This window comes from Dryobates pubescens, chromosome 15, assembly GCF_014839835.1.
Source record: "Dryobates pubescens isolate bDryPub1 chromosome 15, bDryPub1.pri, whole genome shotgun sequence".
Taxonomy (NCBI): domain Eukaryota; kingdom Metazoa; phylum Chordata; class Aves; order Piciformes; family Picidae; genus Dryobates; species Dryobates pubescens.
In genome coordinates, this window is record NC_071626.1 from 26,160,165 (window position 1) to 26,178,437 (window position 18,273).

Below are 18,273 nucleotides of genomic sequence, written 5' to 3' on the forward strand. Positions count from 1 at the left end.
AGTGCTGTGATGCCCTCTTAGTGCTCTACATGAAGATGGAATCAGAAGAAAATATCTACTTGGAATGCCATGAACAAGCATGGCTGAGGTGCCAGCTTTTACACTGCACACAGGCTTCAGGCTGGAGTTGGTTTTGAGGCCAAAGCCAACAAAAATGGCCCTCTTCAATTTCCTACAGACAGCTCTTTAAGTCCTTCTGCCTCTCAGTTTCCTACAAACAACAGCTTGAAATAAAATAAAAAAGAAAACAGTAAAGCAGTTAGAAGATTTGCAGCTCCTGTAGCAAAGGGAACTTCATTCAACAGGAGAAGAAACACTAAGCTTCCACAGGCTCCCTGGGCAAGGGCCTCTGATTTCCTAGAGCTGCTGCGCCGCAGGACTGCTGTGGTAAGAAGCTGTCTGCCTCTGCCTGGCTGCTAGGGCACAGGGTTTTAAAGAGCAGGGGTGGGTCGGGCAGCTGGATGGGCATGGCAGTGTGTGCACACAGGTGGCCCTTCTGCCAGCTTCCTGACATGCAGCTTTGAGATGGATCATGAGAACAAAATCCCTTAGCTGCCCTAAGGCCAACGGTGCGGCACTCGGGACCAGCACCAAGAGAAAGCTCTGGCTGGTCTCACTCGGCATGAAATCATGGCCAGCAGCACCTCCCACACCTCACAGCTCCTCCAGCTACTCACAAGCTCTCTGCCAACACAGGAGCAGAGAGGTTACCTGAACTAGCTCAACTGAGATCAAGCTGTATCGAGTCTGTTCCTAACTGAGGTCTGCTCTCTCCCTGACAGCATTTCACTGAGGTCAGTGATCAGTGTTTAAGATGGGAGGCCTGGAAGCCCTAGAAGATAACAGCAGTTAATGAGCAAAATTGCCAAGGCCCAGCAATCCAGATGGGAGGAACAGCAGGTGTGTGGCTGGGAGATAAAAGGCCAAATGGCGAGCGTGAAAACCAGCCAGGCTTGACAAATCCTCTCGGGGCAGAGCCCCAGAGATGTGTAAACAGTGAGATTCGCCTGGCTGCTGACACACGGCTCCTGCACACGCTGCCCTGACAGCACCGCGCCTGTGGCTGGGGCACTCTCAATCCAGAAACACAGCCGCAGCTGAGCCAGAGATGCAGCGGAGCCAGCACCTCCCTGCCGTGTGTGAGCAAGGCAGCACACCAAGGGAACTGAAAGGACAGCCCGAAGTGACCAGCCCTCATTCCCACCCCCTCCCCCTGCCTGCAGCAGAAACGCTATCAAGGAACATCTCAGTAAGAGGTTTACAAGCAGGAGTCATTTGAACCATCGATAAGGGAAATTCCACAGCTTCTCACAGAGGGGGGATTGTTTTACGGCAGGGAACCAGGGCGGCTGGAGATTTGACCATATAAGTTAATGAGATAGTCAGGAGTGGTGGCGGTGGCCGATGATGTTAGGCTGATGGCTCTGATGCTTTTACAGGAGGCATTAAATTCCTTGAGTGAGTAATTAGGGGTGATGAAGAAAAAGCAAGAGGGAAGATTTCAAAACAACAGCTCCCATCGAAACGTGCTGACTCAAGTAATAGGACCAGAGGGGTGGTTCTGGGGTGAGGCACAGCTCAGTGGTATGTACAGTCACTGTCTACACGCCTTCCGCTGCTCCCCCCCGCCGTGCGCGCTTTCAGGTTCCCATTGCTCTGCTCATCCATGACAAAAAAGGGCTGCAGACACAGGCTGCTGCTAGAGCAAGAACTAAAGCTACATTTCCTGATTTGCAAAGCACTGGCAGCTCAGAACATGGAAGAAGTGTGAATCACCTCTTCTTTGGAGCCTGACATATTTCTCCCTCGTGGAGGCCATGGTTATGGAGCCAGTGCCTTCTGCCGAATCATTACACCAGAATGAGTTGGGGATGGGATTTGTTTCCAATCAGTCAGTTTTCAACAGGTACATAAGGTTTCAGTTTAGTCCAGTTTTCAGTGCCTGTTTGAACAAGAGGCAGGATTCATCTTCCTCTACTCAAACATTTGCTGATCTTCTGTCTATTGGAAGCATTTGGTCACTTCTAAACATAAAAATAAGGTGTGAAAGGCCTGCAGGGGTGCTGTGATCTGAGAGACCTAAGAACTGCAGTTCTGAAAGGGCCTGGGACATCTTTCTCAGCACAACAGTTGAGTGATGAAGCTGGAAATGCAGTAAGTCAGATGGAATTAAACTGCAGGTTCTGAATGGGAGCTTCACTGGGAAGAGTCATAATTACCTAGTGACGAGAAAACTGAGATTTCTTCCCCTGATATGTTGATATTTGATCTTCTTTTGCCCTCCCCTCATTCTCTTAAGTAATACGAGAAAGCTGAAGGGGAACAACTCCTCTAAGGAGCACACAGGGATGTGTTAAAGGGTTCTGTCCTGCAGATGCCCCCAGACACACATAACCACTGGTAGCCAGGAAAAAAGGTGTCTCCCCAGTAATGCATCATCCAAGGATGAACACCAGGTCCTACTCATCAAACAGGATTCTGACTTGCTACCCCAAGGACAAACTGACCTGCTATTCCAGGTCCTATTACCTGTCAGCAGGGGCCTCAACAAATGTCAGAGATGGATGGGAACAAGACTAAGGCCTCTCTTATTCATAGAAGGATTGCACTGGTTTAACTAAAGCTGTGATTTTACACCTATCTGCTCAGCTGGGTGCCAGCTCCAGCAGAGATGCTTCTCTTCACAGGAATGGTTTATTGCTCTGAACTGGACCTCGCTCCTTGCCAACCTGAGCTAAACCAGAATAGCCTGCATTATGATTGCAGTAAGTACTGTATTACCAATTTACCTAGCTCAGCTTTCAAGTTAGACTTTGAAGCTAAATGATGCAATTTTCTCATCTACAAAATGCCTAAAACTCTTCTGATGGCAGCCAGCGTTCAGAAAGCCGCAGCCTGAACAGCTGGCAACGGACAAACCGCGCAAGTTAAAGCTGCAGGGCCGACCTGTTGACCACATCTGCCCGAGGGGGGAGAGCTCTCTGTAAAATAAGAACTTAGAAGACATAGACCTATGATGAGAAACCTCTGCTAAACAAAAAACCCAGCCAAGAAATCGACAGATGAAAACAGTTACTGAAGAAATGCCTCCCTTAGCATTTCAGAGTCAGATCAGTGAAGAAGAAAGAACATCACAGTTCAGCAAACAGAAAGTACCAGCATGCCTACCTTGTTTCCCAGCTGCTAGATGAAGTGACTAAGAGGAACAAACAGGGGAGACTTTCCTTTCCTCTCTCTGTTATTTAAGAACACGAGAAATATTGAGACAGGCAGCAAGTCCTGAGCTAGCTAGCTGACGCTGGCCAGTCATGAGACATAACCAGAGCAGGCTCAGGTTTGACTTTAGCACTATGGAGTTCAGGCTTTGAGCTTTTATGAGAAAACCAAAACCCAAACACCCAAACCAACAAAACTCCAAAAAAGAGAAGGAAGAGAAAAAAGCAATACATGAATGCAAGGCAAGGGCTACCCTGCTGCACCCTCATGGAGAACTGGAGCTAGGGAACACAGGTGTGTTCAGCGGAATCCCCCCTTCTTTGCTCAGTAGACTTGGAAGAGCTCTGCACAGCTACAGCCAAATGGCAACATCAGCAAAGTCAGTGGGAAAGTGGATTCTAGAGTAGAAAGGCAGCGAGAAGATGAATGCAAACGTGAGCGATTGATCACAGCCTGGCAGAACCCAGAGAGCAGGTAGTTTCCAGAGGGTTGGGGTTTTCTGCTTTTGTTTTCTTTGTCAGTGTGCAGCGGAAGTTTCTGTTCCATTTTCTGTCTTTCACGCTCCTCTCCACGCTCACGGCTCCTCGGGCTGCCTGCGCTTGGCCACTGGTGCGCTGCTGCCACTGGTGGGGCCGGCGGCCGAGGTCAGGATGACTCCTCGAGGGCATTGACGACTTGCTCCAGGATGTCAGGGCAGTGATCTGCTATCTGCTGCAGGATGGCGTTGGCAAACTCCTGCAGCTCCGCGCTCTCCTTCTCGCCCTTCTCTAGCTCGTCACGAAGCTGCAAGAGACACACAGGGCCATGGTCACCCTCTGACGGCAGACAGCTTCACCCTATCGTGAGACCTGCCCAGCAGGCTCAGCTCTGAGCTACAGCACCGCGCTAGCAAGGCAGCTAGCAGAGCTGCACTGCCAGCATCAGCACCTTCCCTTGGTCGCTCCCCTTACCTGAATCTGGATGCTCTTCCCACTCTTTGCTTCACTTCTTCCTTCCACAGGACCTGGATTGTGACCTTCCCAGTTAAGGCCACGACCACATGGGAAAACTAACTGACTTAGCTACCCCTGAATAACTTGACCTATGATAAATGTTACAAAATCTCCCTCTGTAGGATGTTCTTCTGAAAGCAAACTCTATTCCAGAAGCAGTACAGCATTTTGCTAGGATGTTATGTTAAACAGTTTGACTTTTATTCATAAACAACAGGATGTTTCATAGGTCACTTCTTCAGAACCATTTCCTAGATGAAATTAATAGGAAGGTTACACAATTACACAGAATAGAACCACAGAATTGTCAGGGCTGGAAGGGGCCTCAAGGATCAGCCAGTTCCAACCAGGTTGCTGAGCAGGTTGCTCACAGCCACATCCAGCCTGGCCTTCAAAACCTCCAGGGATGAGGCTTCCACCACCTCCCTGGGCAACCTGTGCCAGGCTCTCACCACCCTCAGGGGGAACAACTTCTTCCTAACACCCACTCTGAATCTACCCATTTCTAGTTTTGCTCCATTCCCCCCAGTCTTATCACTCCCTGACACCCTAAACAGTCCCTCCCCAGCTTTCTTGTAGCCCCCTTCAGATACTGGAAGGTCACAATTAGGTCTCCTTGGAGCCTTCTCCTCTCCAGACTGAACGGCCCCAACTCTCTCAGTCTGTCCTCATAGCAGAGCAGCTCCAGCCCTCTGCTCATCCTCATGGCCCTTCTCTGGACACCTTCCAGCACCTCCAGATCCTTCCAGGAACAGAGGCTCCAGAGCTGGACACAGTGCTCCAGGTATGGTCTCATCAGAGCAGAGCAGAGGGGGAGAATCACCTCTCCTGACCTGCTGGCTATGGCTCTCTGGGCTGCAAGTGCTCACTGCTGGCTCCTGTTGAGCTTCTCATCCACCAGCACCTTCAGGTCCTTTTCTCCAGGGCTGCTCTCAAGCTTGTATTGGTGCCTGGGATTGCCCTGACCCAGCTGTAGGACCTTGCATTTGGTCTTGTTGAACCTCATGAGGCTGTCACGGGCTCACCTCTCCAGCCTGTCCAGGTCCCTCTGGATGGATCCCTTCCCTCCAGCTGACTGTGGCACCACACAGCTTGGTGTTGTCAGCACACTTGCTGAGGGTGCACCCAATGCACATCCATGGCACCACCAGAGATGTCAAACAAGAGTGGTCCCAGCACTGATATACTCAAGAGTTAACCAGAATTCTAATTTTCCTGTGTAATCAGTGATTTCCCAGGACTGTTTCCTAGCTTCTAAGCTGGCTACCCACAACTGCGGTTGGACACACATGATTCTTGTTTACTAACTCTGCATTTCCTCTTGGAGCATTCACTGTTCACACTACTATAACTGGCTCAGGATGGGACATGGAACTTCAAGTAAGCCACAATAAGGTCTCCTTGGAGCCTTCTCCAAACTGAACAGCCCCAACCCTCTCAGTGTCTCTCCACAGGAGAGGAGCTCCAGCCCTCTGCTCATCCTTGCCTAAGGATCTAACAGAATAAGGAGAAGCAACACTCTCAGGAGATCAGATAATACAGATAGCTTTTCCAATCTTACCTATTTCATACATTATCTATACAAAACCCTTTTTTCCACTAATAAAGTCTATTCCCTATAAGACAGACACATTTGTAAGAGGTACAGACACTTGGATTTTGAAGTGTATTGCAAGCTTCTGCATCCAAAGCTCTTTGTCACTTTGAGCAGCTGTAGCAAGTAGCTTATCTATATTTGAACTTTCTTTTAAGTTTGGTGGGGTTTTAGGATTATCTGTCAGGCCTTTAACATTTCTTCCTCCTAAGTGGTTAGTATTTTGATGGGAACTTTCCTGTGGTAGCATATGACACAGAAAGAATGTAAGATTGTAATTTTCATCCCTGGAAATGGATAACTGGTCATCACAGATCCCAGAAGCATTCAGGTTGGAAAAGAGCCTCAGGATCACCAAGTCCAACCCAGAGCCCTACTCTGCAAGGGTCACCCCTAAACCATAGCCCCAAGCACCACAGCCAAACCACCTTCAAACACAGCCAGGCTTGGGGACTCCACCACCTCCCTGGGCAGCACATTCCAATCCCTGACCACTCCTGCTGTGAACAAATTCTTCCTACTGCCCAGTCTAACCCTGCCCTGCTGCAGCTGGAGGCTGTTCCCTCTTGTTCTATCAGTAATTAACTGAGAGAAGAGAGCAGCACCAAGCTCTCCACAACCTCCTTGCAGGTAGCTGTAGAGAGCCAGGAGGTCTCCCCAGATCTATTTCTTGACCTACAGTTTGTAACATTGCTTGTGGTAGGTTTCCAAAAGGTAGAACTGTCAGCAGCAGGACAGTAAGGATCATTTTACCACCATAAAAGCACAATGCAGTGGGAAAGGTTATATTACCACAATTAAAATTTTAATTGGCTACTCCAGCATGGCTCTGTTTAGTGATGGCATAAAGCAAAGCATGGGAGACTGCCACTCCAAGAAGTACTGCATGAACCCAAGCAGCCTAAGAACAGCTACAGAATAAATACAAACACTTTGAAAGGAAGTAATGGTATAGACTTCTGTAGACAAAAGTGAGAGAAAGGAAATTAAAAGGGTAAGCCTGCTACACTATTCCCTTTACTAGGCAGGGTAGCATATAGTAAATTATTTGGGCTTTGCATTGCTGAATGTTAGTTTAATGTGTTCTTATGTGCTTTGTTCCTACTGGCTGTACTCACAGAACAGCTACACGGATTCAAGAGGGGCTTGTGCCAAGAATCACAATGCAAAAGCAACCTGATCCTGCTCTGTGGAGTGACATGAGCTGGGGAAGTGGGGAAAACGAGAGGGAGGGGAGCACTCTGAGCTCTGCAAGGGCTCTCAGGAGAGCAAGCAGGGAATTCTGCAGTAAGCCAGAATGGCGCAGGAAAGGCACACTGTGGATAGGTGATCAGCCTGGTTCCAACAGCCTGGCAGAGTTATTTGTCAGAAACATGCAATGGATGGATAAGCTTAGGAGAGGTCCAGTCAGCAAGCAGGACTGAAAGAGTCAGCACAGCCAGCTAGAAGCAGTGCTGAACATTGAAAGCCAGGAGACTGGGCTTCAGGGACTGCCTCTGAGTCTCAGATTGCTCAGCTTAGTGAAAACCCAGCGATTTCAGGTGGCCCCAGTTACAGCAGCCTGCAAACCACCTAACTGCTGGAGCAATTCCATGGGACTGGTTTGAAGGCTGAACACAGAGACAGGGTTGCCTTGGCTTCCTGGGCCGGTGCAGGGATTTCACAGTGCCGTTCGCAGATGGGTGGGAGACTGTGAGGGCCGGGAGAGCCAGCAAGCAGCGGGAGAAGCAGCCAACGATCTAATTCTCCTTTTCTTCATGCAGCTCCTGCAAGGGACCTCAGCTCTGGGCCCGCGGGAGGCGAGCCAGGAGAGGGCAGTGTGAGCAGAGACAGCTCACGGCGCTGCGGCACCATCACCTGCCCAGCCTGCACCCCTCCGCCGGGCACCTCTGCAACATCCTCCAGCTGAAGCTCCGGGAAAGGACAAAGTAATTAAATAATCCAATGCAAAAGCACTTCAAAGAAATTAACCTTAAAACTGAAAGGAGGTCGTTGGACAAGGGACAAGAAGCCTGCAGGATGTTGTTTCCAGTGGGGCAGTACTGCAAAGTCAGTGATGTCTCAGTTTCTTGCATTTATGTACTTATAAAACCAAGGAAATTGGCATTTATGTATTTCTAAAACCAAGGTAAGCCAAACAAAATAAACCCACGCCAAAAATAAATCAAATGCAATCAAACAAAGGTAACCAACTTAACCAGAGGAAGAAAATATTTCCAAGAAAGAAGTTTTTGCCCATCCAGAGCCCATAAGGAGATGGCTCCGAACGCTGAAGGCCAGCAATAACACTTTGCAAATTAGCACAGACAGAAAGCTTGCACAGCTGGCTGGCAGATGGCTGTGATGAAATGTCTTTGAAGAAAACAGTAACCATAGTCTTGCACTGAGTTTTCTAGCTTTTGGTTTAATAATATGAAGACAGATTGAGAGAGTTGGGGTGGTTCAGTCTGGAGAAGAGGAGGCTCCAAGGAGACGCTCTTGCGGCCTTCCAGCATCTGAAGGGGGCTACAAGACAGCTGGGGAGGGACTGTTTAGGGTGTCAGGGAGTGATAGGACTAGGGGGGGATGGAGCAAAACTAGAAATGGGTAAATTCAGATTGGATGTTAGGAAGAAGTTGTTCCCCCTGAGGGTGGTGAGAGCCTGGCACAGGTTGCCCAGGGATGTGGTGGAAGCCTCATCCCTGGAGGTTTTGAAGGCCAGGCTGAATGTGGCTCTGGGCAACCTGCTGTAGTGTGAGGTGTCCCTGCTCATGGCAGGGGGATTGGAACTGCATGATCCTTGAGGTCCCTTTCAACCCTGACAATTCTATGATTCAATGATTTCTACTTAAACAAAGCCCCCCTGGCCCATGTGGCCGCTCACAGCATTTCTGTACCACGTAGGTCATCTCCGCTTACATCACTCCTTTCACCGACAGCTGTGAGCAGCACACGTCACTGCTCGCCCAGACTAGCTTCCTGATGGGGAACATCCAGTTCTCCACAGGGGAACTTAATTCACCTAGATATTTGGCAGTCCAGATTGTAGGGAAGTTTGTCCTAAAGTATTCCTATCCGTTCTGCTCCTGGTGTTGTTCTTGCCACCGTAAACAAAAGTAGTTTCATTTGAACATGGAAATAAAGGAGTGTGAACAGTCCTTCCCTGTTGGCATTTTCAGCTGGGGGTACGAGGAGATTCAAACACTTGCCTTGTAGAAATGACCAAAAAGGAGGAGAGGCCAGATATGTTTGCCCAGTTGATTACAAGTAAAAATAGACAGCTCAGAAGGAAAAGGATAGCAAGGACCCCAGAAGTACTTCATAGTATTTATCTTTGGACAGAAGAACAGAAAGGACCTTCAGCATCTCAGGGGAAGGGAGGCTTGCAGATAATCTGCAATAGATTTAGACACTTTTCACCACTGCTGTCTTCCTTCCTGGGTTTAGAGCAAGTCCATGATACAAGTACTTTTCCATTTATAGTTGAACTGCATCAGTGAAAAAAAATATCTCCCAGATCATTTGCAGTGAATTTAGCTTGCATTGTGCTTCTGTGCTCCAAGGTATTCCAGAGCTTATTGAAAGGTTAACTGACATGCAGAGGGAAAATAACTTCCTAGCTCACAAGGAGGATGCACACTAGGTGAGCTGTGAAGCACCAGGCCTCTGCTTATGCCATGATGTAAACAAGGCAAAACGAAGCCAAGGTCCTTCAACAATGTATTTATATGGAGGAGACTTAACTCCCATAAGAGTTATTCTCCTCTTGTTAACAATTCCACAAAACCAATAAATTATATCAATATTATGTAAAATCATATAAATTCTATCTAGATTGTAATTATATATCCATGATTATATAAAAGGATATCAATATATAAATAATAAACTAGTATCTCATCTCAGGCCACGGTCAGTGAAACTGAACACAGAGGATGAGGAGCTCGTAAAGCAGCACAAAAAGCAAAGCTAGCTGCAGGATGTGCACAGTGCTGCCATGTCAGCATCTGGAATTATGTTTTCCAAGGTTTAGATGTTTCTGGATCAGGCTATGGTTAGTCTGAAAAATATGTTTAGAGCTTAAAGTAACAGGAATAAGCATCAAAGGGAAATTCAACTGATTTAATCTTAACCTTTGTTTTGTCTCCAAGTATGTTACAGGACACTGAATCTCAGGCCAAGGGTTAGGGCCTTTTGCATAGATCCATAGAATGGTTTGGGTTGGAAGGGACCTTAAAGATCATCCAGTTCCAACCTCCCTGCCATGGGCAGGGACAGTTTCCACCAGCCCAGGCTGCTCAAGGCCTCATCTATCCCTGCCTTGAACACCTCCAGGGATGGGGCATTCACAACCTTCCTGAGCAGCCTGCTCCACCACCCTCACTGCAGAGAATTTCTTTCTTCTGCTGTTGGTGGCTTTGTAAATGTGGTGGGGCTAGGGTCAGAGTGGCTGGAGAGCTGCCAAACAGAGAGGGACCTGGGGGTGCTGATTGACAGCCGCCTAAACATGAGCCAGCAGTGTGCCCAGGTGGCCAAGAAGGCCAATGGCATCCTGGCTTGGATCAGGAACAGTGTGGCCAGCAGGAGCAGGGAGGTCATTGTGCCCCTGGACTCTGCAGTGGTTAGGCCACACCTTGAGTCCTGTGTCCAGTTCTGGGCCCCTCAGTTTAGGAAGGACATTGAGACACTTGAAGGTGTCCAGAGAAGGGCAACAAGGCTGGGGAGAGGCCTTGAGCACAGCCCTGTGAGGAGAGGCTGAGGGAGCTGGGAGTATTTAGCCTGGAGAAGAGGAGGCTCAGGGAGACCTTATTGCCCTCTACAACTACTTGAAAGGTGGTTGTAGCCAGGAAGGGGTTGGTCTCTTCTCCCAGGCAACCAGTACCAGAACAAGAGGACACAGTCTCAAACTGCACCAGAGGAGGTTTAGACTCAAGGTGAGGAGAAAATTCTTCACTGAGCGAGTCGTTCTTCATTGGGATGTGCTGCCCAGGGAGGTGGTGGAGTCACCGTCCCTGGAGGTGTTCAAGAGGGGATTGGATGTGGCACTTGGTGCCATGGTCTAGTCATGAGGTCTGTGGTGACAGGTTGGACTCGATGATCCTGGAGGTCTTGTCCAACCTTAGTTATACTGTGAGACTGAGATGGTCTGGAGTTCCTGCATGCTCCCAGAGCAGCATCAAGATGTGTGTTTGAAGTCACGACAGCCAGTTGCATGACAACTTTTACTTCTCAGCTACAGGCCAAAAGGAAGGGGTAGGGATGTGGAAATTCCAGCCTGCCCAACTTACAAAAATAAAACCCATGTAGAACCTGAAGTATTTTTGGTCTCTCTGGGAATTCTGGTTTTATGTTAGCTGTTTCAAAAAGATTTCAAACATCCATTGAAAAATTGAAGTATATTTCAGATGAAACCTTCTGCCTTGACCTTTAAGATCATGTGAACTTTGAAAAGATGTTTCAAATGTATTGAAATACTTTGAATAAATCTTGCAACCAATTCTGACAAAGAAGCCTGAAAGTTGTGAGGCCTCTTGCACCATATATTTGAAGTAACTGTGCACATGAGATTTATCCTGCACTCATAAAAAAAGAGAAGACTTAGAGGGGGTTTAATAAATGTTTATAAATAGCTGAGGGCTGGGGTCAGGAGGGAGGGGACAGGCTCTGCTCACTTGCTCCCTGGGATAGGACAAGGAGCAATGGATGTAAGCTGCAGCACAGGAGGTTCCACCTCAACAGAAGGGGGAACTTCTTTACTGTGAGGGTCACAGAGCACTGGAACAGGCTGTCCAGAGAGGCTGTGGAGTCTCCTTCTCTGGAGACTTTCAGGGTCCTGTCTGGATGTGTTCCTCTGTGACCTGAACTAGATTGTATGGTTCTGCTCTGGCAGGGGGGTTGGACTCGATGATCTCCAGAGATCCCTTCCAACCCCTGACATCCTGTGAGCCTGTGATCGTAAGCACCTCTAAGCTTTGTGATTAACAGAAATCTTCTCCTTCTCCCTGCTTCTCCTCCTTGTTTCCTTGGTAAAGAATCAACTTCAAAATCATATAAATGGGCTAAAGGCATAAAATAAATCCCTGTAAGTTGCATTTTGCATTTGAATGGAGAATCCTCCCTGCAAATCCTGCACTTGCAGGTAATATGTCCATCCTCCAGCCACAGCAGTAATGATTTCACAGTCAGAGGACAATTTTCTGTTCATGGAAGCTCTGGTGTATGCTAGACACTGAAAATTAATCAATGCTGCTTTAGTGTACAGAAAGCTGTTGTTCTGTTGCTAAGTACAACAAAGAATAGTAATTGCCTGTATCACAGGGATGTCTCCTAGGCTCTGGCACCACTGACCTAAGCGTGCAGAACAGAAGAAAACCTCACAACCCCAATAATCCTCTCTAACAGCTCACAATTCTGCATGTTCAAGGTGCTGTGACAAAGAGTTGGGCAGCTCCTTCTCCTAGCTCCAGGTGCAATGCATTCCCTTAGGTGTCAGTTCACTCTCTTGAAGCAGAATTGCTAGACACTGCCAGAATTGCTCTGCGATGCACCCTTCCTGCTGGGCTTGTACCAGGCCCCTTGCTTTCTCTGATGATAGAATACATAGAATAAACCAGGTTGGAAGAGACCTTCAAGATCATCACGTCCAACCCATCAACCAATCCAACACCACCTAAACAACTAACCCATGGCACCAAGCACCCCATCAAATCTCCTCCTGAACACCTTCAATGATGGTGACTCCACCACCTCCCCAGGCAGCCCATTCCAATGGGCAATCACTCTCTCTGTGTAGAACTTCCTCCTAACAGCCAACCTAAACCTCCCCTGGCACAGCCTGAGACTGTGTCCTCTTGTTCTGGGACTGGCTGCCTGGGAGAAGAGACTAACATCCGTCTGTCTACAACCTCCCTTCAGGTAGTTGTAGAGAACAAGAAAGTCACCCCTGAGTCTCCTCCTCTCCAGGCTAAGCAACCCCAGCTCCCTCAGCCTCTCCTCACAGGGCTGTGTTCCAAGCCCCTCACCAACTTTGTTGCCCTTCTCTGGACACCTTCCAGCAAGTCAACCTCCTTCCTAAACTGAGGGGCCCAGAAGCTTGTGAGTTCAAGCCTGCAGTGGGCACTAGTGTCCTCCCTACTCTAGTCATGAGGTCTGTGGTGACAGGTTGGACTCGATCTTTGAGGTCTCTTCCAACCTTAGTGATACTGAATATTGAATATTGAAAGAACTGGACACAGGACTCGAGGTGTGGCCTAACCAGTGCAGTGTACAGGGGCAGAATGACCTCCCTGCTCCTGCTGGCCACACTGTTCCTGATGCAGGCCAGGATGCCATCAGCCCTCTTGGCTGCCTGGGCACACTGCAGGCTCATGTTCAGCCTACCATCGACCAGCACCCCCAGGTCCCTCTCTACCTGGCTGCTCTCCAGCCACTCTGACCCCAGCCTGCAGGCCTCCACATCACCACAGGGACTCTGCCTGTTTAGACAAGGCAGTACCCAATAGTCATAGAGAGAATTCACCTGTCTACAAGGCCAATCTTAAATACCTTCCTTACATGTCCTAGATGATGAGTTGTGGAAGAGGCCAGAGGGTTAGCAGGCAGTGATGGTTTTGTACCTGAGGAAGGACCTGAATGAAATGCTGCAGTCATATGCAGCCAGTTATTCCAGGGTCAGAGCTTGAGACCTGTCTGCCCTTTCTCTTTAAGTTAATTTCCTTCATTATGAAGTCATGGAGAATCCTGTTAGTGATGAAATTTCTGACAGATACTCCAGGAAAGAAATTCCCATGGAACACTTTGTTTCATACAATCCAGTGGGCCTGACAAGCTGACAGAGGACCTGGCTGCTCCTGTATGTGGTTCCTTTTGTCCAGAAAGAATACCCAGAGAGGCCACCCCAGCGACCCCTGCACAGCCAAGCAGAACCCATAGCAGCAGCTCATGCCAGGAGATGCTGCAAAAAGCCTCCATGAGGACCACTGTGTCTCAGCAAGGCACAGAGCATCAGAACTTGTTATTTATAGCAGAACATATGGAGAGGTGAGCTGCCCTCAAAACCAATAAAGTAATAGATCAGGCTGCTTCATCCTCTAGGAACTGTTTGAAGCGAGAGCGCAGGAAATTTTTGACACACCACTCCCACAGCCCTATTAAACACTTGGCCATGTCCTGAAAGCAGCATTTTTCTCTTTATCTCTCTTTTAAAGTTAGGAGTAATCAATGTTACTGATTGATAGTCTATATTTTAATTAAAGTTAGCAATTCCATGCAGCGATGCAAATGGATTGTGTCAAGGTGCTGTGGATATGGCCAAGTCAGGGACAACGCTTCTGACTTCCACCAGTATTTAAAAGCCACCAGGCTGACCCCAAGCTCTTATCCTCACCCCAAGTCTTAATTTAATGGAATAGTTTAAAATGCTGTGCCATGCAATCACTGCAGGCAGTCCCCACATCCAGTGCTTTCTCAGCTAAACTCAGGAAACATATTTGCACATGATGAAGGAGATCAGTTGTTGCCATTATTACTGCTATGACTGTTTCTAACAGAGGCCAGGAGAGAGCTGTTGGACTTCAAAATACATTCTGCATTCCCATAAGATCACAAATTAAAAATCAATGACATAAATCGGGGGGGGGGGGGGAAAGAACAAGCTAAGGGAAGAGCAGCCAGAGAAGCATGACAGGGTGAAGCCTGAAGGCATAGGGTAATGCAGAATGACTAAAATGCAAAACGTGGCTGAGTCAAGACAGAAGCCAAGTTGTTTCTCATAGACGATACAGAAATAAGAACACAAGTGGGATGTGAGCAAAGTTCACAGGATGTTTGTAAGACAGCTGTTTGTAGCTGAGTGAAGTTTATCCCACTGGCAACACTGTGTGTGTAACAAATAAAAAATGTGTGTTTAATCCTCTCAGAATTCACTTTGAAAGTGGAACTCCATAGCTGCGGCCTGGCGTCCTCTCGGACACAAAGCTTAACACTCGCTTGCTCAGAGGGAAATACTAATTATCTGCGATGTGAATTGTACTCTTTGGAGAGCAGTGAAGGGGAAATGGACCTGGGGGTCCTAGTGGATGGAAGGTTGGCCATGAGCCAGCAATGTGCTCTGGTGGCCAAGAAGGCCAATGGCATCCTGGGGTGGATTAGAAGGGCTGTGGTTAGTAGGCAGAGAGAGGTTCTCCTCCCCCTCTACTCTGCCCTGGTGAGGCTGTATCTGGAATATTGTGACCTCAGGGAACTGCTTGAAAAAGTCCAGCACAGAGCCACAAATATGATGAAGGCAGTGGAACATCTTCCTCATGAGGAGAGCCTGAGGAAGCTGAGGGCTCTGTAGCTTGGAGAGGAGGAGCCTGAGGGTGACCTCATTCATGTTGATAAAGATGTGCAGGGTGAGTGCCCAGAGGCTGGAGCCAGGCTCTGCTGGGGGATGCCCAAGGACAGCACAAGGGGCAGTGGTGGAAGCTGAGGCAGAGGAAGTTCCATGGAAACAGAAGGAAGAATTTTCTCCCTGTGAGGGTGACAGAGCCCTGGCACAGGCTGCCCAGGGTGGTTGTGGAGTCTGTCTCTCTGGAGATATTCAAGCCCTGCCTGGATGTGTTCCTGTGTGAGCTGCTTTAGGTGCTCCTGCTCTGGCAGGGGGGTTGGGCTGGATGAGCTTTCGAGGTCCCTTCCAGCCCCTCACATTCTGTGATTGTGTGGAACTAAGCCATGACTATTTAGCTGATACAGCAAGATGCTTCTGATATGGTGAAGTGACATTATCACCTTTTTTCCTCCTCTGCTATGAGATGCTAAGCAGAAAAGACATCCCTGATTTCTTGGGAAAGGATCAGTCAGCAGCAGTCCCTAGATGGTCTGGACTTTGGCTGAAGCTGGTACACAGAAGGCAACCCTCCCTTACCACAAAGGCTCTTCTGTGACCATCATGACTTTACAAAAAGGGCTCTCACTGTAACTCATAGACAAATCAGCCACAGGGGCAGCACCATGTTAGTAGTGGGGAGGGACAAGCTCCATAGCAGGTGTCTTCCAAGATTGTACCTTATGGAGATGCATCTGCCCAGGCCCTGCACAACAAGTCACACTGCAAATGCTGCTGGACACATCTCTGGGGAAGAGGAACAGGTTGATGGTGTGGGAAGAAAATGGTGTCTGAGGGCCAGCAGACATAGGCAGGACTCCACCAGGCTGGACAAAGCCAGGACATGCTGGAAAGAAGCACCAGTGGCAGGGAGCCAGGAAGCAAAATGCATCCTTGTACTCCTAGGGTTCAGAAAACTATGTCAAATGGGTAGGTCCTCTTCTGGTGGATGAAAGAAGTATTTTTTTTACATACACAGAACTTACATACATAGAATAAACCAGGTTGGAAGAGACCTTCAAGATCATCGTGTCCAACCCATCAACCAATCCAACACCACCCAAACAACTAACCCACGGCACCAAGCACCCCATCAAGTCTCCTCCTGAACACCTCCAATGATGGTGACTCCACCACCTCCCCAGGCAGCCCATTCCAATGGGCAATCTCTCTCTCTGTATAGAACTTCTTCCTAACATCCAACCTAAACCTCTCCTGGCACAGCCTGAGACTGTGTCCTCTTGTTCTGGGACTGGCTGCCTGGGAGAAGAGACCAACATCTGTCTGTCTACAACCTCCCTTCAGGTAGTTGTAGAGAGCAATAAGGTCACCCCTGAGTCTCCTCTTCTCCAGGCTAAGCAACCCCAGCTCCCTCAGCCTCTCCTCATAGGGCTTTAAATGACTGTCACTGTAGGAATGTCTGAAAAGAAGGAGCTCTCCGCAGTATGAGGCACCACGTGCTTTAGAGCTGGACTGGAAGTGCTAAGAAACATTTACAAGAATGCTAAGCTATTAACAGACCAAACACTGTGGCCTACTACTAATGCCTCTTTGTCACTTTTTGCTTTCTCACACTGCTGCCTTCCAACCACAGTGGAGCACACCACCACCATTTAAAATGACAATTTTCAGCAGTTTCCTGTTTCCACTCCACTCTTCCCCTTTGTAGAGGTAAGAGAAAAGGAAAACCCAAAGTGCAACTAAAAAGGTGAACAGTATTGTTATGCTCTTACTGTCATTTCCTTTCAGGCAGGAATAAAATCCCTCACTTAAAGGCAACCATCTGAAATGTGAAACAGCAGTAATTCTACGGAGCCCCAAGAATATGAACATCATGATAAGTCTAGGACAAAGTGGAAGGAAAGGTTGATTTGATAGAAGTTGCTAGGAGAATGAATGAATGAATGGATGGAGGATTTATTTCTTAGTGTTGAGACTTAGAACATGGTATCACAGTGTCACAGTATAACTAAGGTTGGAAGAGACCCCAAGGATCATCGAGTCCAACCTGTCTCGACAGACCTCATGACTAGACCATGGCACCAAGTGCCACATCCAATCTCCCCTTGAACACCTCCAGGGACGGCGACTCCACCACCTCCCTGGGCAGCACATTCCTTCTGGTAACTTCTGTTTGTTAATAAGAAAGGTTGAACAGAGCATGAACTGGCCAGAGGAGGACAGTTCCAGAAACAGTTCTGGTCAACTTCTTTGGGGACCCTGGGTTACAACTGTCTCAAAAGAGCATTTTTCATCCCATGAATAACTTAATGACATGTTTCCAAGCGCTGCTGGTTCTGTGCTGTCCACATCTTACTCTAGTACACTGGTTTGAGTCTAGACTTTGTGATACCAAAGTACTGGCTTCAGCCTTCATTGTTACAAACAGACCAACATTTCACTGCAGTAACTCAGCTTCACAAAGTGCCAGCAACAAATGAGATAGACAGCATCAGTTTAATTACTGAGGAATAGAGCTGAACTTCATGGCAGCACAAAGCAACATGAGAGGTACCAACCAAGCACTGAGAGTTCACAAAATGGCAATAAACTGCCCGTAGAGCCACGGTGCCGATGCGGACACGACGCTTCTCTGACAACAGCTGAAGTTTCTAGGGGTCACTGTGGGTGTACTGGAAGAGTGAAAAGCTTACATCTACTTCATATACTATTTTTGCCCACCAGGAGAAGCTACAGAAAACTCCTCACTTGTGTCTGAGCCTTCCCAGCACATCTTAGAGACCTGCAGGGTGTAGGGGGTAACAAGGCTGGGGAGCGGCCTCGAGCACAAGCCCTGTGAGGAGAGGCTGAGGGAGCTGGGATTGTTTAGCCTGGAGAAGAGGAGGCTCAGGGGAGACCTTACTGCTCTCTACAGCTACCTGAAGGGAGGTTGGAGCCAGGAAGGGGTTGGTCTCTTCTCCCAGGCAAGCAGCACCAGAACAAGAGGACACAATCTCAAGCTGTGCCAGGGGAAGCTTAGGCTGGAGGTGAGGAGAAAGTTCTTCATACAAAGAGTAATTGGCCATTGGAATGTGGTGCCCAGGGGGGAGGTGGAGTCACTGACCCCAGAGGTGTTCAAAAAGGATTGGATGTGGCACTTGGAGCCATGGTTTAGCTGTCAGGAGGTG

The 18,273-nt window shown here is 48.3% G+C and overlaps 1 protein-coding gene across 13 annotated transcripts in view; it reads right to left on the bottom strand.

Annotated features, from left to right (window-relative positions):
* Positions 1-3,847: 3,847 nt before the first annotated feature.
* The window catches only part of ERC1 (ELKS/RAB6-interacting/CAST family member 1), a 409,085-nt gene continuing 394,659 nt past the window's right edge, over positions 3,848-18,273 (bottom strand). For all 13 annotated transcript variants that reach the window (XM_054168189.1, XM_054168181.1, XM_054168180.1 and 10 more), the window contains one exon: positions 3,848-3,999. In XM_054168189.1, the coding sequence (XP_054024164.1) occupies positions 3,862-3,999 (138 nt within the window). In that variant the 3' untranslated portion in view covers positions 3,848-3,861. The remainder of the gene's footprint in view (positions 4,000-18,273) is intronic.